Here is a 23,268-nt window from a genome sequence, read left to right as displayed (position 1 = left end):
ATCCTCTGTCGCTCATTCCAAGCTTCTGGCAGAATGTATGTAAAATAGAGCTGGAGACATACAATTCTCCCTCAAGGAGTTCAGTCACCAATGTAGTTAACACATTATTTTTTTAATGAGCATCATCAGCATGGAAGCATGTCCTCTGGAATGGTGGCCGAAGCATGAAGGGGCATATGAATGTTTAGCATATCTGGCACATAAATACCTTGCAATGCCAGCTACAAAAATCCCATGCAAATGCCTGCTTTCACTTTCTGGTGACATTGTAAATAAGAATGTGAGTTAGAATGGGAGTTCTATGATCTCAAGCATACGATATACAAGAAATAGATTCTCTTAATTTAAACATTAAAATATAAAAAACATTAAAACATTAAACATCGTCAGAGGGTGAATGCTCAGCACTTTGATTATGCAGCTCCTTTAAGGGGTCTCAGGTTGGGCACTCAAATACTTGGTGACACCAAAAATCATTAGTCACTTCTTAAAATCTTGTCTTAAAAAATGTCACACATAAATAATCCAGAAAATACTTAGGAGCCAAATTGATGAACATCTCAATTGATAACGGTCTAAAAATATGATTCATTGTGTTAGTACAACTGAAATCAATATTCTCAGTATTTTTATACCTAAAAACTAAACATTGTCAGTTTTATTATGCAGGAGATTATATGTATCCTTTCATGTATATGTTTGGTTGAGAACAGACAAAACCAGGAAGAGGATAAAATAACAGAAGGAAGAGGGCTAAGATATAAAAACTTACAGGTCTGCATAGCAGAATTTACCACTAAAAACTAATGTTAGCAAGCTGCCATGTCTCAGGTAAAAGCAGTACTGTAATGTCAAAAGTTTAAAATAGGTGTAATGTACAAAATTAAAATAGATAAATTGGAAAATGCTATTATGCTTTACATCATCAGGCAAACATTTTATTTTCAAGTTTCAGTTTTTTAATATGCATCTTTATGAATTTAGTTATAGTTTCATTACCAAAATTCTCAGCAAGTTGCACAGGTGTTAGATCTCCCAGGGGGCTTTCCACATCAGCTGCAGCATTCAGCAATAAATAGCAAATTCCCAAGTACCCTAGATGAAACAAAGATGGTGAAGAGGATTTTGGAGTCCAAAGACTTCCGTTAATATCACACCTATATTTCTTTTATTTTGTGGAAAAACAAAATTACCTCACCTATTTTAAATATCTATTTAAATGTAAATGCACTATTTTAATTCCCAATACAATCTAAGACAACATACATGATTTCCAATAATATTGTTTTAACAATAAATTTGCACAGAATACCATATATCCATTTCCTGGAGTATAAATTAAAAAAGAAAACAGAATTTTAGGAGATTCTGGGAAAGTGGTTTTTTAGTAATAAAAACTTAGAACATTTTAACAGAATTGATCAACCTGCTTTTGTTAAAAACATATAATAAAGATGAACAGGTCTAACATCATATGCTAGCAGCACACTCAAAATGGAAAGATATATCAAACATGCTGTGATGAATAAGGGAATGACACGTATTTTCTGAATGTGTACGTCATAAAAACAAAAATGTACTAAGTCCAGTTATAAAAATCTGCAGATGACTAACAATTCTTCAATAAACAGAAAATCAAAAAGTCTCCTCCACACACAGGAAAAACCTTTTGCAAGTTGCCTGATACATAACTTTTTTCTTCTTCACAGACTAATCCTTCCATAAAATATTATTTAGGACATTCCGTTGTGTATCCTTATGTTCACAATGTCTTGGTCTATCCTGCAAACTTTTGCAAGCCAAGATTTGCAGAGAACAGTTTCCTGATATGGCTTTTTTTCCTAGCCACTAATATTCCCATGGAATATTATGCCATATTTTGTACAAACTACTCCCCCATCCGTTTTCAAAACATGGTTGTATTTCACTCAGATTTACCAGAGCTGAGATACATATATTTTAAAATAGACAAAGAGGTCCTAATCACTTAAGCAATCATTTGATTCCTTAACTATAAGTACTGAATGGTCAACTGAAAAAGTAAAAAAAAATCCAACAACATTCTTTGCTGTTTTTACATTATAAAGCCACATATACTGGTGTTTAAAAATAGAGTCTTCTTAGAAGTCTAAACGTCTGACAGCAACCATAGAAAATATGATGTGTGAGAAAGTTTACCATAGACAATAGCAAGATGTAGAGCAGTAGCTCCATCACACTGGGGATTTGGGAAATTCACATTAATACCAGGATAATGCAGCAGCAAAGATACAAGGTGCATTTTTCCAGTATTCACTGCAGCATGGAGTGGTGTGTTTCCATTTTCTGCTGCGTGGTTTACATCAGGTATGGGAAGTCCCTAGAACAAAAAATAATCAGGAAAGCATTTTTGAGCTGAACAACCAAAACAGATTTACAATGAGAAAAGTAGCTATATTTCAGACCATAGAACTCCTCCTCCATATTCTGTATTAATAAAACATAAAGCCTTTTATCTCTGGGTAACAGGCTCAGATGTGTTCCAAACCTGTAGTGATCAAAAGTCATTACAACCATCTGATGGCTGCTACCTGCGTGGAATTACTCAGTGATTTTTAGTCCCCTTCTTAGTGGAGACATCAAGCCTAATTCAATAGTCAGCTCTAAGTGGAACTCTTGTTCTCTCTAGGTTCTTTTACAGTGTCTGTCACCAAGTTGTTTGAGAAACATCTAGCCTCAGAAGGTAGGCTCAGAACTGAATGGACATGAAGACTGAAGAACCTTCTCTCAAGGTGGGCTTCCACATAGATTGGAGGCATCATCAGCATAATAATGTGGGAAAACCTGCACTAATTCTGTAGCTCTTCTGTGGAAATATTATGTACAATAGCAGTTAGGGGGCCTGGCCCAATCAGGACCCCATTGTGCTAGAAGCTGTTCAAAGATCAAGTAAGAGACAGGCCCTGACCTGAACAGCTTACACTCTAAACAAACAGGGCATCAATTTTCTTTGCAACCAGTCTTTCGCTTCATGAGCAAATTCACTTCCCATGTAATTTTTAAAATGAAAATTAACAATAATATTTTGGGCCTGCTGAGATCATCTCTCAGAAACCACTATTGCCAAAGAAAACAACAGTTTATGTGTGATGCCACAAAGTTCGATAGCCAGAGTTGGTGCCAAATTTGTCCCCAAACTGGGAAAGTCCAAGAAGCACATAAAGCACTTCCAAGACCTGTCAGCTTCTACTCATTAAGATGACTACCATAACTTAATGTAGGACTTCACAACCCCATTCCTCAGCTCTGGAGTTTGGAGTCTATTTCCCACTCCCACTAATAATCAACACCTGGGTTTAATTTTCCATTTCTTTTATTTAAATGTGCCCCTCACTGACACTTGGGAACAAGGCAAATTAAGTAACACTTCTGTCTATATTTTTAAACTATTATTGTTCCAGGCAGGGCCGACCAGAGGGGAGGGAAGCTGGTACAAATTACCAGGGCCCGGCTTCCCCGGCCGTTTAGCCGGTCCGCCATTGCTGGGGGGCTCAAAAAAATTTTTCACTAGGGCCGGAACCCATTCTCGGCAGCCCTGGTTCCAGATAACAGCTAAATGTAACGGAAATAATAGAAAGCAAAAAGTTATTTTCCTCTGTTTTAGCTTGTTTATTTATGCATTTGACAGACCTTTACATATAATTAGTTTCCCCTAATTTTGTGGTTCTTCCATACAAGAGGAGAGTGAACATTTTTAAGAATAGGAAAATATGATTGCAAAATAGCAATCACTGGTGGAGTGACTCAAGAGCAGGGCAGAATCTGAGTCTTTTGCACTAAAAAAATCAAATTAAGGAGCTCTGGATTAATTTTTTATACCCACATCCTTTAGCCATACTAATTTGTGTTAAACCCTTTAGAGTTCCTAATTAATACTTTTTTTTGTATTTAATGTAACTTTTTCAGTCAACTGACCATGTCAAGAAAATAGTCCAGTATCTTTGGTTGGTCATATATAGTGGCTAAAAATATGAGATTTCGATTTTTTTCATCTACTGCACCAAGGTCAAGCTGCTGGTTTATAATAAGATAATGCAAGACATCAGCATATCCCAGCTGGACACTGTGTAGAGCTCTGAGGAAGAAGAAAAAAAATATATGTAACATTTCTTCATAAGAATGATAAAATGATAAAAATAATGCATGGAAGTTTGTAATAGGTTGATTACCAATGGTTGTTTACAGTTCTATATAATTTTCTAATAATTGAGAAAGGCAGTCATTAAAAATCTTATATAAACAGTCACCAAAAGTCCATTATAAAATAAGCCATTTTAAAAAATAGGAAGGGAAGGCATTTTATAAACTTATGAGGATTTTTAGTGGTTTTCTATAACTGTGTAAGTCTATGGAGTATGCTATAACTTTGGGCATTTAACTGTTATGTATGTCAGTTGTTAATTTCTGACGTGCTTAAACTTAAATGTGACAGTGAATTTTTATTTTTTCCACTATTTGTATTTATATAGTCATGGTTGACCAAAGCTTTTAATTACTCCATAATTGGCAACAGGGAAATTGGGTGAAGGGAGAGCTCCTGTTCTAATACATGCAATCTCTTCTTCATCCCCTCAAGTACTGCCATACTGCTATTTTTCTTTTTAAATCTGAGAGGGACAGGTGGTTGGGTAACTCCCACCTTTTCATGTTCTCTGTATGTTTATATATCTCTTCACTATATGTTCCATTCTATGCGTTCCACGAAAGCTTATGCTCAAATAAATTTGTTAGTCTCTAAGGTGCCACAAGTACTCCTGTTCTTTTTGCAAATACATACTAAACACAGCTGCTACTCTGAAACCTGTCAGTAGAATAAATTTCCTAGGGAGGTTGTGGAATCTCCATCAATGGAGATTTTTAAGAACAGGTTAGACAAACACCTGTCAGGAATGGTCTAGATAAATAGTCCTGCCATGAGTGCAGCAGACTGGAGTAGATGACCTCTCGAGGTCCCTTCCAGTTCTTTGATTGACTGCCATTATGGACACCATATTTAAGAGATTTTTAAACCAGTGTTAAAGCAACAAGAACACAGTTTTGTAATTGTCAAGAAAAAATTAAACTCCACATTAAGATTATTAAAATGAAACTAGTTCTAAAGCATGATCCAAACTTGTTTACAATTTCTTACTTTAGGCTTCCATTCTGCCAGTATCCAAAGTTATATCCCTTTTTAAGCAAGGTTGATGCCAATGGCAATTAAAAATTAATTTCCTAATTCAGGTAACAGCTCATTCATAGAAGAAGTGTTCCTTTCCTATCAGATTTTCAGACTGTTGGGTTTAGCAAAAGGGATAAAATTGTCAATAAGTCAATAATTTGTCAATCCTGGAATTTCTGCTAGGAACTGAAGTGCAACACCTTCTCAAGCAGACCATCAGTTGAAGAATATCAAGTGTACATAGCTAACAAAGGTTCATCAGGTATTTTCACTAATAAAAACATTTTTTATAATAATGATAGTAACAGTAGCCATTTGCAAACAGCAAAATGGTTTTAGATATTATTGTCTTAACAGTACAAATTTTAAAAAGGGGCCTAAAGCACTTGCTATAAAAGAGATAGCCATTGTAGTCTGAATGAGTCTCTATGTTCTGGATACTAGAACAAGACACATTAGAATGAGTTTAAAATTGAACAAGTGCCAAAAACAGCTTGACAAAGTGCCCATAAAAACCATCCTGAAATGACAACTCCCACAAGCTAGGAGGTTGCTGACACCTGCAAGTAATTGAGCCAAAGGAGAGAGTGTGATCAGAAGGTACAATTACCAACTACAAATGAATGACTGAGCATAAAAGGAAAGCATGAAGTAAGAAGAGTTATGAAAGTCATGTTCAGCAGTGGTAACAATATAGGTCACAGAGTTTTTGAATCGACCATCAAATTGTGGAGAGGACGCAGGCACTAGACTGGAAGGACTTGGAAAGTGCTACAGTCTGTACAAACGCTATCACTCAAAAGCAGCAGGAGGGCGGCATAAGATGACAGGAGGCTGAACATTTAACTTATATCGGTCTGCCTTGATTACTTTTCCTTTCAAGAGCCAGAGAGGAATGTAGGACAGAGAGACAGGCAAGTTTAACTTATGTAACATCCTCATATTTTCAGCCTAATAGAAAGATCATCATCCAGAAACCTGGCTCAAAATAACTGGCTGAAGGGGCACAGCAGGCAAGCCTTTAGGAAAAGACTAGAGAGCACTATTAAAAAGTCTGTTTTTAAAAAATATTTAATTATATATATAATTTAAATAATGAAAAAAAATCACCTGGATGGGGCGAGGCTTCAAGGAAGATTTTGCAGTTAAGTGCTTCAGACTGATTAGTCCATGACCTAGACCAGAAATGGTAGCATTTTTTGAATGACACAAAAACAAGCAATTTTCATAACTTGTTTCTTTCACTCTAGGGAATCCTCCTTACGAGCAAAGATCAGAAACAAGAAATGATAGTGCTGCTCCAATCCTTGAGGAAGCCACTAGGCAGGAAATTTATCCTTGTGTGTCACCAGTGTGCATATTGGATTTGAAAGGTAGACAAGAAAAGGCAGACATGGATAAGGTTGACTCCCCTACTGAGGGGCTGCTGGTCTAGAGAAGATTTTTAATTTGTAAAAAGTCCAGCCTGAGAAATTTTACTTACTCTAGTGAGCAGCTACTTGCACAAGCAGTTTCACAGACCTCAGAACGGATGACTTGCGAGAGTAATTGCTCATCAGAGCAATTAAAGTCTCCACCATCCGGCTCAAAATGAGAGCAAAGTTTCTGATGGTTGGTCTGTGGCACTTGGGCTTTTTGCTCAGTGAGCAACAGATAAGCATGCGTCTTTCAGGATTTTTTCTTCTTTTCTCTTTTGCTCTTGTGAACCCTTTCAATAGGAAACAGAGCTTTAGATGAGTTACAACTTGTGGGTTTTTAAAGCCTGAGTTAAGAGGTTAAGGAATACATAATCTTTCAATATGTTTAGATACAATATTTGTAAAAAAACTTTGCACTTCTTACAACTCAGAAAATTTCAAAAAAATTTATAAGCACTAAACAGGTTGACAATAAGACCTCAAATTTTCCCCCTCAAAGGCAACATGCAAATTATTCGTTTAAAATTGGTTCTTGCCCATTTTCTCTTTATAATGCAAAAAGAACTGAAGAGATTTTTTTCTCTTTGCTTGTTTATTCAGCTTAGAAGTATCCAGAAAGTCACATCTAGCTTTCCCTATTTTTGCTGTAGGACTTTGTAGTGATCTCAGATGTTGATTAGGCAAACTCTGTCACTGCCTAACTGAAGAAGCTGGAGGATTGGATCTTTAGTAAAGGTGGCCTCTCTCACAAGCGCTTATTGGACTTTAAAGTTTTATATACTTACATTAATTTTCCCTTTTCTCAGTTGCTTAGCTGTGTCTGACTGATAGAATTTTGACATCAGGAGGCCAGAGTTCCATATCATATAAAAATCTGAATTTATTTAAAAAAAAAATGCACCAGCTTTCAGACTCTTTATGGCTCAGTGAAGAAGAAAAAAAATCTCTTCAACTTCTTTTGCAGGTGATTTTTAAAGAACAATCCTGCTATAATTGCATTAGAAATGACCTGGGAATAGCCAGTGTGTTATTGGAGACTTTAGATCATATGTCAAACATGAGCTCCTTCTGCTGTTTCAAAGGCAGCATTTTGCTAACCATGGCTTTTTCCACAAAAGAGAAACAGTGAATGTAATGCATCAGGTTTGACTTGCACATGACTTTGCTTCCAAAGCAGTGTACATTCCTGCAGCCATAGCTGAAGTGATGCTAAATGGCACAAAAAGGAGCAAATGGCAGAAAGCTTGACTTTTGCAACTCACAGACTCATGAAGGAAAGAGAACCAAACTTTTAAAAGTTACAGTAGACAAAAAAGCTGGATTTTCACTAACATTACAGCACTATGAAAATATGACTATATACATATATAAAAATGGCAAAGTTGTGACATTACTATATGCTTTGTTAGGACATTTCTGTATTAATTTTTTCCTTTCCTTTGCTGCTTTGTTTCAATAGCCTTCTCCCTCACTCAGTAAAAAAAAAGTTTTAGTTGTAAATGTGAATTTTGTGCTCCAGAAGGGTGCCATAATTGCCCTGGAGACCAAAGTCCTATTTTTCTACAGAATAAATATAGCACATAGAACAGCAGCAACATATTTTCCTCAGAGTGTCCTCCAACCTGCAGAAGTTATGACATTCCTCACCAAAGCCAGGAAGGCATTTTGTTCTCCATGTCTGGTCAATCCTGGTGTAATTTAGTAATAATTGTAGTGATGACTCGGGGTGGCTTTGTCAATTAGTAGTAATTGTGGTGGTAGCTTTCCATTTCCACTTGATGTTGAAATCATGATCTTGAATTAAATATAAATTTTACAACAGATATTGTTTAAGACTGAGGAAAAGATGGAGAGGAGGGAGTAAAGTTGTTAGTTCAAGTATCTTAATCAGCAAACCTGGAAATGTAATTTTGGCAAATCTGGTAAAGTGACTAGATATTCAAAATTAGCTTGATCCCGAAGAAGTCATTCAGCAAGAGGAACAGAAGTTAAAGTCAAGATGCTAAGTGGTGAGTGGTTTGGTGAATACAGAAGAGCCACATTAAGCATGGCAGAGAAAGGGTCAGAGCATCCCTTCCTTATATGCATACAGAGGATGCATGTGAGGATTTCTACCTGTATGTTTAGAAGGGAGAGGTGCTATCTCTAAGAGAGCCAGCACTGGACAGTCCAATAGGGCCTATTCTGTAGCCCTCAACACCCACCTCTCAAAGAAAGTTTCATGTCATGGAGTTTTGCAGTATTTCTGGTCCTTTGAGAGTCATTAGAGATTGATCTCGGTCTCTTTTGGGGTGTGGGGGGGGACACACCCTCCTTGTTTTTTTGAGACCAAGGACAGAAAAAAAGTGGTAGGACCCCAGCGTATTACATGAGGCTACTATCCTTAGCAGATAGGGTCACTGAGGTAGTTCTGCTTCTACAATTTATCCCAAGCCCTGTAAATCCTGACTGCAGCCCTGTTAGGGCCAGACATAAGAAGGCATATTCTCTCCTTCTTCCACATGCAGAATTACTACTCCTTTTAATGGAAGTCATGCACATGGACTGACTGAAACTATAGTTCTGGCCTCTAACTATCACTCCAAATAAAAAGGGCTGTCTTTTTTGTTTCAGCCTTTGTAACTTACACAAAGCTACTTCCATGGTACCATACAGGCTCTTGTTAAGAGTAGCTTGTGATTAAGAGTCACATTCCAATACAATGGTGCACCATCCTAGCCCTAACAAGCAATTTCATACATTTTTAAAATCCATAGTTGAACTTGGGTATTATGTAAAGATTATGCAAATTTAGACCTATCAGTTGGGAAATATCCTGGATTTGGATAAATCATTATTGGTGTATTACAATAGCTTATCACCTATGAGCAAGGAATGGATATAAAAAAAAAAATACAAAGTATGAGAATATTTGCTGTATTATGAACTCAGCAAAATCTTTTGTGTAAGTTCTGGGCTGGATTCTATCTCTTAAAGAAACCAAACTTGTATGGTAAGACACTGCTTCTCTTGTGAACTGGTTTACATATTCTCCAGGACAATGTCTTCATATTTGCGTACTGAGGATTCTCCCTTCCTCCCATACAATTCTCATTGTGGAAGGGATACTTAAGATAGAGTTTAGAGAGAACAGCAGCATCTTGATCTTATTTGTATACCAGCCACAGTGCCACTATGACCTGTGTTTTGTAAGTTGGTTAAGTACTATGGTAACAGGCTATCTTACACTGCAGTTCATAAAATCAGAAAACAAAAAACAAGCAATTTATTTTTCAAAACACTTATTTATTTTTTAAACAGTTTGATAAAACCATTGATTGGCATTTAGCGTTCAACTGTAAACAATCACAATAAGTTGCTATTGTGCATTAAACTTTATACATTTTTACACAACATTGCAGCAACAATCCATAGGAGCAAGTTAAATTCAGCATATTTGAGAATGGATTTGGCTATTGAAACACTGTACTGGAAAAATCTGTGCAGTTAGGTAAGTAAAATTATTCAAAAGCTTGATGTTTAACTCCCTCCTATGGTGTAAGTAAGCAGCATCATAATTCATCAGCTTCTATAAGTGTATATAGTGCTAGTGCTATATATTAAAAAGCCTGCTTTCACTCAGAACAAAAATTTCAAGTTAACTACAGAAATTCCTTGCTCATGAGTTAGAGTATTATATAAGAGAGTTTCAAATAGACAAAAGTTATTGTAAGCATCTTTCCTTACACCAAATGGGTATGCCACATTTAGATACATTTGTAGTCCTTTTGGGCTGATACACTCTAGGAGACCTTCTCAATTCTTTAAAACTCTTACTGCAACATAAAGAATGACCAAAAAGAGTATCTAGTTGCTTTGTGTGCAAAAGCCTATAGTAAGAGTTTTAGCATTAACAGCCAAGACAATTCACATTACCATGCATATAAGCATTGAAAACTAAATTGTTACCCACCATTTAGGGATGGATTCTGTGTCAATTGAAGCCAGTGGCAAGGCTCCCACTGACTTCAGTGGTGAAGATCAGGCACTAACTAATCTAGCGTTAGTTGGTTTTAAAGAGAGACTGTCAACTTCAAAAATTACTTGTCATAACAGTAGATGGTAAATACTCAAGATTACTATAACTTTGTTCTCTAATCTTTTGGTTATTTGTTTCAGTTTGTTAACTTTAAAGTCAGTTTCCCCGTCTGTATGGGTCTTCCACACACCAGAGAAACATAACTTTTTTTTTTTTAATTTTAAAAAGTAGTAACAAAAATGGGTACAGTTATACAGTCTGATACCATTCCTGAAAGTTCCTTAGATCACTTTTTGAAATGGACTGGGTTTCAAATTAACAGTATCACTTTAATGAACAGCTGAACCCGGGTCTTGATGTCAATGGCAGTTTTGGTGGCACAAAGAACACATCCTCAAAACACATCTCAATCCAAACCCAACCAAAAAAATAATCAAGGACTGAAATTTAGAGCATGATGTTCAAACAATCACTTTCAGGCTATTATTCTGACATTTGGGTGTCAAAACGAGTAGCTACATGTCCTTAATGTATTTAACATGAAAAAAAAAAGTTATCAGTAAATATGAATGGGTCAGAGAAAACATCCTCTGAATTTTCATAAGTGGACCTATGAATCATTTATTTGGGGAAGTGTATCATGTATTTTTACATGAGAAATGATAGATTTTAGTTTAATTTCAAGAGAGGTTCACCACATTAAAGATTAGTAAGTAGAACTTATTTTTAAAGTTACTTTGTCTAAAGGCTTCAACATCTTTCAAGTATTATAGAAAAAAGATCAACTCAATGTCATAAAACATGCCTCATTTAACACAATCATTATGAAAAAGATTGCAACCAGGTTTATTCAGACAGTTCAGTATAACTCTTAAAAACTCATGACAGAGTATCTTACCAAGAAACCCAAGCAGCATAAATTAGCATGGTTAGTTTAGTTACTAGCTGCAGGCCTTGATAAATTTCATGCCACAAGTATCTGACAACATAAATAAGATTACAATTCACAATCACAACAATCAAAGGAGTGCGGATTTGGACTGTAAGGTAAATGTTTTTCAAAGCAGTTGGTTTAGAAATAAAAACAAACAAAATAAATTTACCACTGAAGTGGTATTTCTGCTAAGACTAAAAGGTAAGCTCTGATAAGCTCTCATGACAGATGTCAGTGTTCATTCACTGTCAAAATTTGTTACGATAACCAGATATAGAGGAGCCTATCCAAAACAGATGAGGGTAGTGATGTGGGCAGGAGGGAAGTATACAGGACCAAACCATTTTTTCTGCTAAACTGGTAAAAGTATGAGAAAGAGGCTAAGGACCTGCTCCTATGAAGAACGTCCACATATTTTTTCCAGCACACAACGTAAAAAGTTCAATCGAAGCACTTATGTTCCTCAAAACTCAGAAAGTTAGCCACAACAAGCAGTTCCCACAATATATTGCAGGTATTCCTTGCCTGGGCCCATAGTTCCCTTGTGAGGTATACATATAATTTACATGAATGCCAGTACCTACTAGCCTTGATATTTAGTACAGTTTCTACTGCTTTTTAAGTTTAAACACTAAAAGGGCCAAAACAGTTTACACAGCATTCAAAACACATGGCTGTGGTTTTGCCTATATACATACAATTCTCTGCAGGCACACAAAAAAGGCTCAAGGCATTATTCATTATTTGTTTTAAACATACTTAAAGTGACCTTTAAAAACAGCAGTGCAGTATTTGCTTAAGTTCCACTTCAGTCATGAAATGTCTTTATAAAAAGTTACTAGATAATTCTCAATACTACATTTTTTATTTTCTTACCTTTCTTTAACCACTTCGTTTGTTTGTTTTGTAGTAGCAGAAACAGAACTCTTGATATGTAGTTCAGGAACGAGCTTGGTACTGACCAATGCCTTATAAAACTGAATTTAAAAGCATTAAGTTGTTTAGTAACTAGTCTTATATTTTACTTTGATGTTTTAAATACTTCTGACTGATATCCATAACTTAGCAAGCAAAAAATTGAAAGTATTTAAAAAAAAAGCCATCTTCTAGTCTTTCGAAATTACCCACCCCACTAAAATATATTCTTTCCTATACAACAGATTTCTTAGGACAGCCTCAACCCTAGAGAAGCATTTAGTGTGAAAACTGATTCCTACAACAGATTTACTGAGGCCATGAAACTCCCTGAAAACCAATTCAATGCTTTTAGTCCAGACATTTTCCCTTTTTTGAGATGAGATCAGCACATCAGGTATAGTGAAAAAATTTTAACGGTGTACACATAACTGTACACAGTAGCCATGTGTATAAATATTACACATCTAAGAAAGCCTACCTCCCCTTTGGTTTACAATTCTCCCTCACAGGGGGAAGACACTGACATTTCTGTGTTGCAGTCTCTACTAGATAATTCTAGTAGTATAAGAATACTGCTTTCGATTTATGCTTCTCCAGCCTTGAAGTACAGTGTATATATGGCATGTGAAATGCTACCACACTAACCTATCCTTCATTTCAGTCTCAGATGGAATGTTTAAGTTACCTTTTAGGTTTACAATAAATCAAATTCAAGGCATGTTAATTTATTAGAATGGATTTAACCCACTCAGAATTAACACTCTTTAAAACGTTGTTAAAAGATTACATAGAGACGACAAATGACAATTCAATCACCTTTCTGTGTCTAGTATCAGGGGGTACCCATGTTAGTCTATATCCACAAAAACAACAAAGAGTCCAGTGGCACCTTAAAGACTAACAGATTTATTTGGGCATAAGCTTTCATAGGTAAAAAACCCACTTCTTCAAATGCATAGAGTGAAACTTACAGATGCAGGCATTATTATACTGACACATGAAGAGAAGGGAGTTACCTCACAAGTGGAGAACCAGTGCTGACAGGGCCAATTCAATCAGGGTGGATACAGTCCACTCCCAATAACTGATGAGGTGGTATTAATTCCAAGAGAAAGTTGCTTTTGTAGTGAGCCAGCCACTCTGTCCCCATTCAAGCCCAAATTAATAGTGTTAAATTTGCAAGTGAATTTTAGTTCTGCGTTTCTCTTTGAAGTCTGTTTCTGAATTTTTAACCAAAAATAAAAAAAATAAAAATTCAGAAACAGACTTCAAAGAGAGCTCCTCATCAATAATTGGGAGTGACTACATCCACCCTGATTGAATTGGCCCTGTCAGCACTGGTTCTCCACTTGTGAGGTAACTCCCTTCTCTTCATGTGTCAGTATAATAATGCCTGCATCTATAGGTTTCACTCCAAGGATCTGAAGAAGTGGGACTTTTACCCACAAAAGCTTATGCCCAAATAAATCTGTTAGTTTAAGGGTGCCACTGGACTACTTGTTCTTTCTGTGTCTAGTTATTGCAGACTGTTTAACCTGATCCCATGATCATGGCTGAAAGCCACACACTCAGCGCACGTCCAGACTAACCCGCGGCATCGGCGGGTTAAAATCGATTGCTCGGGGATCGATATATCACGTCTAGTCTGGACGCGATGTATCGATCCCCGAGCGCGCTTACATCGATTCCGGAACTCCATCAACCCGAACGGAGTTCCGGAATCGACACGGAGAGCCGCGGACATCGATGCCACGCCGTCCAGACGGGTGAGTACCTCGATTTTAGAAATTCAACTTCAGCTACGTTATTCCCGTAGCTGAAGTTGCGTATCTAAAATCGATTTTAATACCTAGTCTGGACGTGGCCTCAGAGAAATTAACAGTCTTGTCATGGTGAAACATCTATACGATCAGGTCTGTAGTATACAATATTAATCGTACTAGAAGTCCCTTCACAGAACAACAATTTGTTTGCAGTATTCAAAAGGAATGTTATACGTCACCAGCACCCTACAATAGGCTTATGTAAAAACATTCTAGTCAGTCTGTTTTTGCTAGGTTTGTCTTTATGATGTTTAAAAAAAAGGGGTGGGTGGGGTGGGAATCTATTTCTTACACCTTCATTTGCTCCTCCTTATTCCTGGACATTTGTGTACATCAAAATCATCTCTAAAAGTAACTGTGATGTTACAAAAAAGAAGAAGAGGAATGATTAAGTAAGAAACATGCAGCCAGAAAAGATAAACTAAGGCACAAAGTGTTCAGCCTGGCCTTACAAGCATAAACAATTGCAGTACAATTTTTGTGCAAATAAGTACATTGTTCTTAGATGTCCATGCAACAATAAATGCAGATACACAACTGGAACTGAGTGCAAAAAAAGGAGACTAACCTTTGAAACACTTAATGTATAGGAAAAGAGATCCTAATTCTTTGCCAGTATCCATAGCTTTAAAAATAAGAAAACCTTATGTCACCTGCCCCAGAAAAGTAGCAGGGAGCATAATTTCTAAATTAACAGTTTTCATCCTTTCCCATAATAGATAAGTAGCTTCTGATAATTTAATCTACAACTCAGTATTTGACTTTTTAGAGAACTGTCAGATTTCTAATGCTATTGACTGTGTAGTCTCACCGCACAGAATTAACTCTGAGCTTTTACTAAAAACAATAAAGTGAACATGAGTTATATAACATATAACAGTTCCATTACAGTCTATGGGACAAAGTCTAATTTTTGCCCAATACAGCAACAGCTCCCTCACAGCTGTTTACTATTTATAATGTATGACTACTCTGACATCTCTGCTGATTGTGTAACTGGTACACATGTGATCTAAGGTCTAAAACTACATATGTAGTTTTAAAGTGCACATAATTTTATTTCATTTTCTAAATTTAGAAATATTTTTTAAACACAGAAGTCAGTCCATATGTGGGACTCAAAGCAAATAAAAGACGACTTCTGAAAGCAAGAAAAAGAGAAACTTTTCTTCACTCCTAGAAGCCTAAAGATGTATTGAGTTATCTTCAGAATTTTGTAAATCATAACCTGGGGCACTGAAATCAATAGGACTACTCATATGAATAAGGATTTGTGGAATCAGTTCCTAAGGGCCAAATTCTCCAACGCAATGTGGCTAATTTGCAGAGAATTGCTGGCATAAGCTTGTCCAAAGAAGAGTTTAATGAGCTTAGGAAGGATCATTTCAGGATAAGGATGACCTTTCAGTGTTGCAGAGGCACTGTAAACATTTGTATACCAGCCTGCCAGCATTGCAGGGAAAAGGGGACATGGCCCTATGTTTTGCACATTTCTGGTCCCTACAGACTGTTTGCTGCCCTCAGGATGCATTGGGACCAAGGCTCCACAGAGCTACAACAGGATCAGGAGAATGCAAAAAATTAGAGTTTTATATCCACCTTTGCACACCTCAACCTCAATGCTCTGAGCAGATCAGCTACTCTACACCCCACCCTCACCCCCCAGAGTAGGCTTCATATTTCCAGTAAGATTCATAACGAAGGTTTGTTTTTAAAGAAAGGACACACAATCCCCCTGCAAATATAGTTCATTATAAGGGAGACATTGATAGGTCTTTGTCTACAGCTCACCAGCAAGTTTAATTCAAGATATTCTTGAAATGAAACTAACACCATTTCTCTTAAAAAGACAAAACGAAACAAAAAACAAAACCAAAAAACCCACTGTTTTGAGAGGATGTCCTACACTGGAGTTCTCACCTTCAGAATCTCTCAGTTAATTGATATACACAATAGCTTTTGGAGTACAGGTTAAAAAAAAAATGTGCTGAGATAGACGGATTGAATTCTACAGGTAAGAACTTTCCAACAGGGGACTATAAATACCAGTCAAAAAGCACAGCTTTAGCTCAGACGCTTAAAAAAGATCAGCGCTGTAAAATTAAAGCCAAAAACTGTTCCAGACAAGCATTAATTTGAGAAACTCATTTGAGAGCTGCATGAATCCTAAATAAGTCAAATTAAAATCTCCTGAGCCCGGAAGTTATGGCATTCTATATAATAATATTCCCCATTACTTACTAGACAAGAGTGTTTTATTAGCAACTCCAAGTGCCATTTAATTTAGTTGCATAGCTCTCACTAAAACCTGAACTCTTACTTTGTCTCAGCACTGTTTGATTTAATCAGATATATTTTTCTAATATTAAAAACAGACATTATTAAAATTTCAGCATTATTTTGCTTTTACCTTCACTACTGCATGCCAGAGATTTGCTAGTGCAAAAGCTCGTACAGCTAGTAGCCACTGTGTTACCTGAGGATTATTTGTTGTATATTTTATACTTGAAAGCATTTTTTTATGTGCAGTTGTTTGCTCTGAGGACATGACATTTAAATAGTCAAGGAAAATACACGGTTTCTGGTTGCTCAGTAGTCCCATAGGATATTCACTCAAGGAGGAAGCAAGGATGGAATGCAGATCAGAAGGTCGCAGTTCAGAATCCAACTTCTCAAGAAATGCAAGTTGCAATTCATTCTCAATAATACTCATTTCTAATTCCAACAATTGCCTTTTTTGATTGTACTGTAGCTCTGACAGCCAGAAATGTGCAAAATGTACAAAATTATCTCCAGTGCAACACCAGACACCCAAGTCACTAATGGAATTATATGCTTTCTCCAGCCAATCTGTCACAGAAGTACTTTCAAAGTGGTTAAAAACCTTATCAAGTCGTCCTCCCTCAGGTGAAAAGAGCAGATGAGATGAATCCTTTGAAGAGACAGCTGCACTTAAATTTAACCTTGTTGGTTCACTCAAATGAGGCGGCATTTTCTTGCCGATATGAGGCAAAGGTACAGCCTTAAATAAAGAACAATTCCTGATCTTAAGAGAAAAAAATTCTTTCTGTAAGCTACTATTAACATCAACTTGAGAATTCTTCAACAAGGAACATACATCTGGAAGGTGAAGGATCTCATTTTGGCTATTTGGGCCACTTTCACATAAACGTTCATGGTTTAAATCGTCTTCCTCCTCCATATTCATATGTGAGACAATCATAGCTCTTCTGTCCTTCAAACTTTGCATTTTGTTAAACAGCAATACAGACTATTATTAACCCTAGTTGCAGCACAGCAAGTCACAAGTCAATGGATCTCAATATGAACCTGAAAGAAAAAGAATACAGGAAATTAACTCATGGTCAGTTTCCATCTTCAATTGCTTCTCTTACACCTTTTTTTCATATCCAAAACAACATTATCAGTATTACCAGGTATTATTAGAGATCTCCATATCATGAAGGAAAAAAAGAATAGCTCAATAGCAGAATGTAGTTGAGGAACCTAATAGTATAGTTTGTAAGGAGGTCCCCCTAACTCTTTTCGTTGAATATGTTCAAGGAGATTTATCCTACACTGCTGAAAGTGGATACTAATGCTATTAATTTTAACAGGTTCTAAAAAATGTTATTTCTATACACAAAATATAAGATCACGGCCTCTGATAGCAAGTGTCCCTCTACTCTGCTGCACATTTAATGCTGGTTTCTCCTCTTTTGCAGTTTAAACTCACTGAGTTAGAACTTACCTTTGTTGGGTGGTGGAAAGCCTCACAGGTGACTCAGCGAATAAGACATCTGAAAACTTATTGCATGACAATACCCTCTACTTTAACCAATAAGATTGCAGTATTTAAGTGATTAGAGACTTAACATCAGAGATCAGTTTTAAATGTCTCTCTTCCTTTCATTTTTAAACATGGACATTAAAATCAGAGGCAAAGTCTCAATTATTATGTCCATCAGAGCTGTTTTTAATAATGTTTCATTTTTCCCCAGACATGTTTGCATGTGCTACTTTCTGTACTTGCTAACTTTGTATCAAGGCACTCAGTGAAAAACTGCACAACTATAAGCCCTCAGCAGCGGGTTAAGTGCCTGGAGAACATTCACACTGACTGGCACATAGAGCACATGGAACAATATGCGCAACTCAGAGGAAAGACTACCAGGCAAACTGATTGCACAAGTATGACTAGGGGTTACAATGTATATTGCAAAAAATCAAGACGCTGACCATGTTACAAGATGACCGCCATCTGCCAACACAGGCAGTAGACAGGGATGAAATAGCTGCCATGGTTACTAACTGAATACTGTTTGTGGAGCTACACATGGCTTGTATCCAGACATATCACTAACTGTTTACAAATTTAAAAGCAGCAAAGAATCCTGTGGCACCTTATAGACTAACAGACGTTTTGGAGCATGAGCTTTCGTGGGTGAATACCCACTTCTTCAGATGCATGTGGTGGAAATTTCCAGGGGCAGGTATATATATGCTAGCAAGCAAGCTAGAGATAACGAGGTCAGTTCAATCAGGGAGGATGAGGCCCTGTTCTAGCAGTTGAGGTGTGAAAACCAAGAGAGGAGAAACTGGTTCTGTAGTTGTCAAGCCATTCACAGTCTTTGTTCAATCCTGAGCTGATGGTGTCAAATTTGCAGATGAACTGAAGCTCAGCAGTTTCTCTTTGAAGTCTGGACCATCAGCTCAGGACTGAACAAAGACTGTGAATGGCTTGCCAACTACAGAACCAGTTTCTCCTCTCTTGGTTTTCACACCTCAACTGCTAGAACAGGGCCTCATCCTCCCTGATTAAACTGACCTCGTTATCTCTAGCTTGCTTGCTAACATATATATACCTGCCCCTGGAAATTTCCACCACATGCATCTGAAGAAGTGGGTATTCACCCACGAAAGCTCATGCTCCAAAACGTCTGTTAGTCTATAAGGTGCCACAGGATTCTTTGCTGCTTTTACAGATCCAGACTAACACAGCTACCCCTCTGATACAAATTTAAAGGAGTTGTAGCACAGAAAGACAGGTGCAAGAAGAAAACATCTCCATATCGGCATCATCAATCCTCTGGTCCATTCAGTCTCCCTATCAGTTTATTATTCTATTTGCTAGATTTAGAAGTTTCATCCTTTATGGGTCTCAACTGGTAATAAGATCTGTCCTCTAACATACCATAACCAAGCTTTCAGAGACCTTCTCTATAGTCACTTCCCCCCGTCCCCTTCTCCCTTCCCACTGAGTAGCTGCCTGATCTGCATGAAAGGCTGTTCAAGTGCTTGCCTCGTGAAGGCCCTCTTCTGTCACCAGTGAAGTCAACAGCAAAACATTCACCACCTTCTGTGAGAGAGTAGGCTCACATCCTAACAATCTGTGTAAAGGCCCAACCCCCCAGATTATGAGTTTCCAATACCCATTGGGATGGATGAAATAGAGGGAGCTCTGCATCTTGCAAGAGCGGGCTCCAAATAGTTTGTTTTACATTTAAATCAAAAGCTTATAAATGTATATTTTAGTGTAAGCATCAAGTTATCCTGGGTTTCCTGGTAGGACAATTTTTCTTGAATTTGAAAGTTAATCTCTACCAGAAAACTAATTTTTACTGCTCCTTTGGGTAGTTATGCTGATTTTGTTTCAACCTATATATGCTAATAAAATTATTTAGCCAGACAGAAACTGGAACACTAAACACAGCATGTATCCTACAAAGAAGACACGATAACATGCAAGCTGAAGGACTGGAATAATAGTCACTTATTGCTTATTACAGTGACTGCTGTGCAGGATCAGATAGCAGCATAACCACAATGTACTGGTCTTTGTTTTTAAATTTACACAACAGGATGTGACTCCTGGGGGAATTCTATGCCACTGCATGTGTGCAGAATTCACGTCACCTGCGGATTTCTTGCCTTCCCCAAAGAAAAATTGCTTTCTAAAAGGGAAGCTGCAAGACCAGTCATGCACCACTCCCTAGCAGTGCAGGTACATCGTTTCAGGCACCTGGAGTAGCCAGCAGAGAGGTAAATAACCACAGGGCTGGGGACACTCCAGCCAGTGGCTTCTACCCTGAGCTGGGACCGGCTGCTAGTCCCCTCTGGGCTGGAGGCAGGACAGGACGGGACTTCCTCTTCCCCTGCAAGGGGATGACTGGGGCTGTGTCAGACCCACCTCCAGAAACCTCCCCCAGCTGCAGGAAGCTCATCATCCTCCCCTGCTTTATGCCCCCATTGCTCCTCAGCTGTGAGGAGAGGGGTCACGGTACGGGAAACTGCTCCACCATCCACCCAACCCCCATGCATCTGGGCCTCCCATACCCAGATACCCCTGCCAAACTTCACATGGTATATCCAGAACTCCCCTAGCGCTCCATACCCAAACCCCACCCCACTAAACCTCAACCCCTGCATCTGGAGCCCCCCTGCACCCAGACCACTGCCCACTGAGCTCCCTGCACTCAAACCCCTATCCTGATGCCTGAGCCCCCACATCCAGACTCCCCCCACTCACCCCCAATTAGCTGCACCCAGACCACCACCCCACCAAGCCCCACTCTCCCATCACCCAGACCCCCTACTGAGCCCCAAACATCTTCACCTGGAAGCCCCTGCAGAGTCCTATTGCCCCTGCATCTGGAAGCCCCCCAAAGAGCTTGTGCACATCCAGATGCCCACCACATCTAAACCTCCCCACTGAGCTGCCTGCATCCAGAGTCTCCGACACCTGGATCCCCCCCACTTGGATCCTGCATGGTTGAGCCTGCCTGCCCCACACCTGGTGCACCCGGCATAGAGAGGCAGGGGCAAGCCCAGTCCTTATCTCATGCTGTGTCAGGGTTAGGTGCAGCCTCACCACTGAGTCCATATCCTGGGGCTGGAGAGAGCTGCAGGGTGATCTCCCACCTTCATGCAGCCAGTGGCCTGTGCGCCCCACAGCCATGCTGGAGCCTCGGCATTTATTTCTTAACAAATAAAATGTGCAGAGTTTTAAAATGTTGTGTGCCGAATGCCCTCACGGGTAAGGATGTGCACAAAACGCATCACAGCCACAACCTGCCGTTCACTCCAGTTGGGACTGAGCACAAAAGCTTCTCTTTAGTCAGAGTAAAAAGACAACAGTGCCCTCCGTCCCTGGCAGCACAGGGTGCTTCGCGGGTACCTGCTCCAACCTGCCAGGGAAGAGTTAGTAACCCCAGCAATGGCCTGACTCACGCGGAGTCACGTCCGCCTCCCCTCCCGCAAGCCCCCCGGCGCGGGGGCGGAGAATGCAGCCCCTCCCCCCATTCACCTGCAGCCTGACGTTGAGCATCATGGAGGCCACGATGTAGAGATAGGGGAAGTTGATCCGGAGCTTCCAGGCCAAGTCGAAGAAGATGAGCAGGGTCCTGGTCAGCCCCTTGCAGAAGACCCCGTAGGACCTGGCGGCGGCCGATTGCGAGAGCAGGGCGGACAGAGCCGCCGCCATATACACCCCGCCCCCACCGGGCGCTCGGACTGCCCCGCCCCCACTCTGTGCTGCCCCGCTGGGGAGCCGATCCGGGGCCTCTCACCGCCCCTCAGCCTCCCCCAGCCCAAAGAGCCCGGACGTCGATCGAGACGGGGGAGACGGGAAGGAGGCAGGACACCTATGAAATTTACATACGCAGGTCCACCGCTTGCCACGTCACAGCGGTTTTGCGTTATGACGGCACGGCGCAGCCACGCAGGCTCGGGGGCTACCAAAAAGCAACTGGGCAAAGAGCTCCTTCCCCAGCGCCTCCCACCTCAGGATTAGGCGCATGCGTATTAAGACTGAACGCGTTTCAAGCCGAGAGAGGGAGGGCAGTGCAGTGCAGAACTGTCCTTACCAGCAGAGCAGGCGGGAACGAAGCAGGGAGGGACTGGGGCGCTTGGGCCGCCTTCCCCTGTGGAGGAGAACAGGCAGCCGGGCAGGGCGAGGCCAGCGCAGACTCTGGCTACCTTACCTTAGCCAAGGGCAGGCTGAGTGCTGACTAGCTCAGGATCTGCCCCGGTCTTCGTATTCGGGAAGCAGAGGGAATTATGGGAGGGTCTTCCCTTGACTCTGCTGGATAAAAGCTTGACAGTGTGAGCCCCTGGGTGCCCTGCTGCATCAGTAGGAAAGAGCGTTGCCCTGAGTTCTTCCTGCCTAGGTCCAGGCTGAATCCCTCTGTTCTGTGTTTTCATCGGAAGTATATTTTGCATTCATTTTATTCTGGCACAAGCACCTATAAGTGCTGAACAGCCGTTCTAGCAGGCACATCAACCAAACACTTCTCCATGCAAATATTTTTTTTTAAATAAACCACATTCTTTGCACCACTTAGGCAGCCAGACAGCTATCCCTAAACCAAGAGAAAAGTTGTTCATTTTGCTTTAGTCAAAGCTTTATTTAAATTTTAATAGTACAGTATTGAAGTACCATTCATCCGTGGATTTTCAATACACTTTGCAAAAGTTTCTCACAAACCCTCCAGGATAAATTAGCAATAATTTATACTCACTTTACAGAGGGAGAAACAGGTACAGAAATGTGGTGACTTGCCCAGTACAATAAGCCAGTGGCAGAGTGAGCAATAGAAATGATTTCAGAGTGCTGATTTTTCTTCCACACCAGAGGGAAACAGGTGCAACTCTATTAGGTTTCATTGTTGTAAATACCGGTATTAGATGAAAAATCAGGCCTGTGAAATCTTTTTCTAATTGTCTTCTGAGTACGCTCCTTTCCCATATTTATTCTAGGACCATTTAAATCATAATAAAAGTTGCACTGAAGGCTCTCTGCATTAAAAACAGTCTGAAATCATAATTGTTTATATGATTAACAATCTTCCAGTAGCACTGTAAAAATATTTTATTGCCACTTAGTTGCTTTAATGCACAGATATATAGCAATTCCAAGAGGACTGAATATATTCCCAGGTTGATCTACACTTTTGTTT

The 23,268-nt window shown here is 39.2% G+C and overlaps 2 protein-coding genes across 4 annotated transcripts; both read right to left on the bottom strand.

The window, feature by feature from the left end:
• Positions 1–208: 208 nt before the first annotated feature.
• Positions 209–17,584, bottom strand: FAM220A (family with sequence similarity 220 member A). Of its 3 annotated transcripts, none has more exons than XM_030577905.1 (5): positions 16,722–17,584; positions 12,447–12,547; positions 3,955–4,114; positions 2,179–2,359; positions 209–1,095 (listed from the first exon to the last, which is right to left on the bottom strand). In XM_030577905.1, the coding sequence occupies exons 1-5, from the start codon at positions 17,559–17,561 to the stop codon at positions 926–928; spliced, it is 1,452 nt and encodes a 483-aa protein (XP_030433765.1). In that variant the 5' UTR covers positions 17,562–17,584; the 3' UTR covers positions 209–925. The 3 variants fall into 3 exon arrangements, with proteins under 3 accessions (XP_030433765.1, XP_030433766.1, XP_030433767.1); XM_030577906.1 differs by having other exon boundaries at positions 16,788–17,584; XM_030577907.1 differs by lacking the exons at positions 3,955–4,114; positions 12,447–12,547.
• Positions 17,558–21,873, bottom strand: LOC115658651 (small integral membrane protein 10-like protein 2A). The gene is made up of 2 exons (XM_030577908.1): positions 21,618–21,873; positions 17,558–17,641 (listed from the first exon to the last, which is right to left on the bottom strand). The coding sequence occupies exons 1-2, from the start codon at positions 21,792–21,794 to the stop codon at positions 17,621–17,623; spliced, it is 198 nt and encodes a 65-aa protein (XP_030433768.1). The 5' UTR covers positions 21,795–21,873; the 3' UTR covers positions 17,558–17,620.
• Between the last annotated feature and the right edge of the window lie 1,395 nt (positions 21,874–23,268).

This window comes from Gopherus evgoodei, chromosome 10 (genome assembly GCF_007399415.2).
Source record: "Gopherus evgoodei ecotype Sinaloan lineage chromosome 10, rGopEvg1_v1.p, whole genome shotgun sequence".
NCBI classification, from domain to species: domain Eukaryota; kingdom Metazoa; phylum Chordata; order Testudines; family Testudinidae; genus Gopherus; species Gopherus evgoodei.
The sequence above is the reverse complement of the archived record's forward strand: the minus strand, read 5'-3'. Positions and strand labels throughout refer to the sequence as shown.

Coding starts and splice junctions, on each gene's coding strand:
- FAM220A (XM_030577905.1), bottom strand. CDS start 17,561: ATGCAAAGTTTGAAGGACAGAAGAGCTATGATTGTCTCACATATGAAT. Junction 12,548..16,721: donor TCTGGCATGCAGTAGTGAAG/GTAAAAGCAAAA, acceptor TTTTAAATTCAG/TTTTATAAGGCATTGGTCAG. Junction 1,096..2,178: donor ACATCTTGCTATTGTCTATG/GTAAACTTTCTC, acceptor TGTTTCATCTAG/GGTACTTGGGAATTTGCTAT.
- LOC115658651 (XM_030577908.1), bottom strand. CDS start 21,794: ATGGCGGCGGCTCTGTCCGCCCTGCTCTCGCAATCGGCCGCCGCCAGG. Junction 17,642..21,617: donor TGCTCAACGTCAGGCTGCAG/GTGAATGGGGGG, acceptor TTTTTCTTTCAG/GTTCATATTGAGATCCATTG.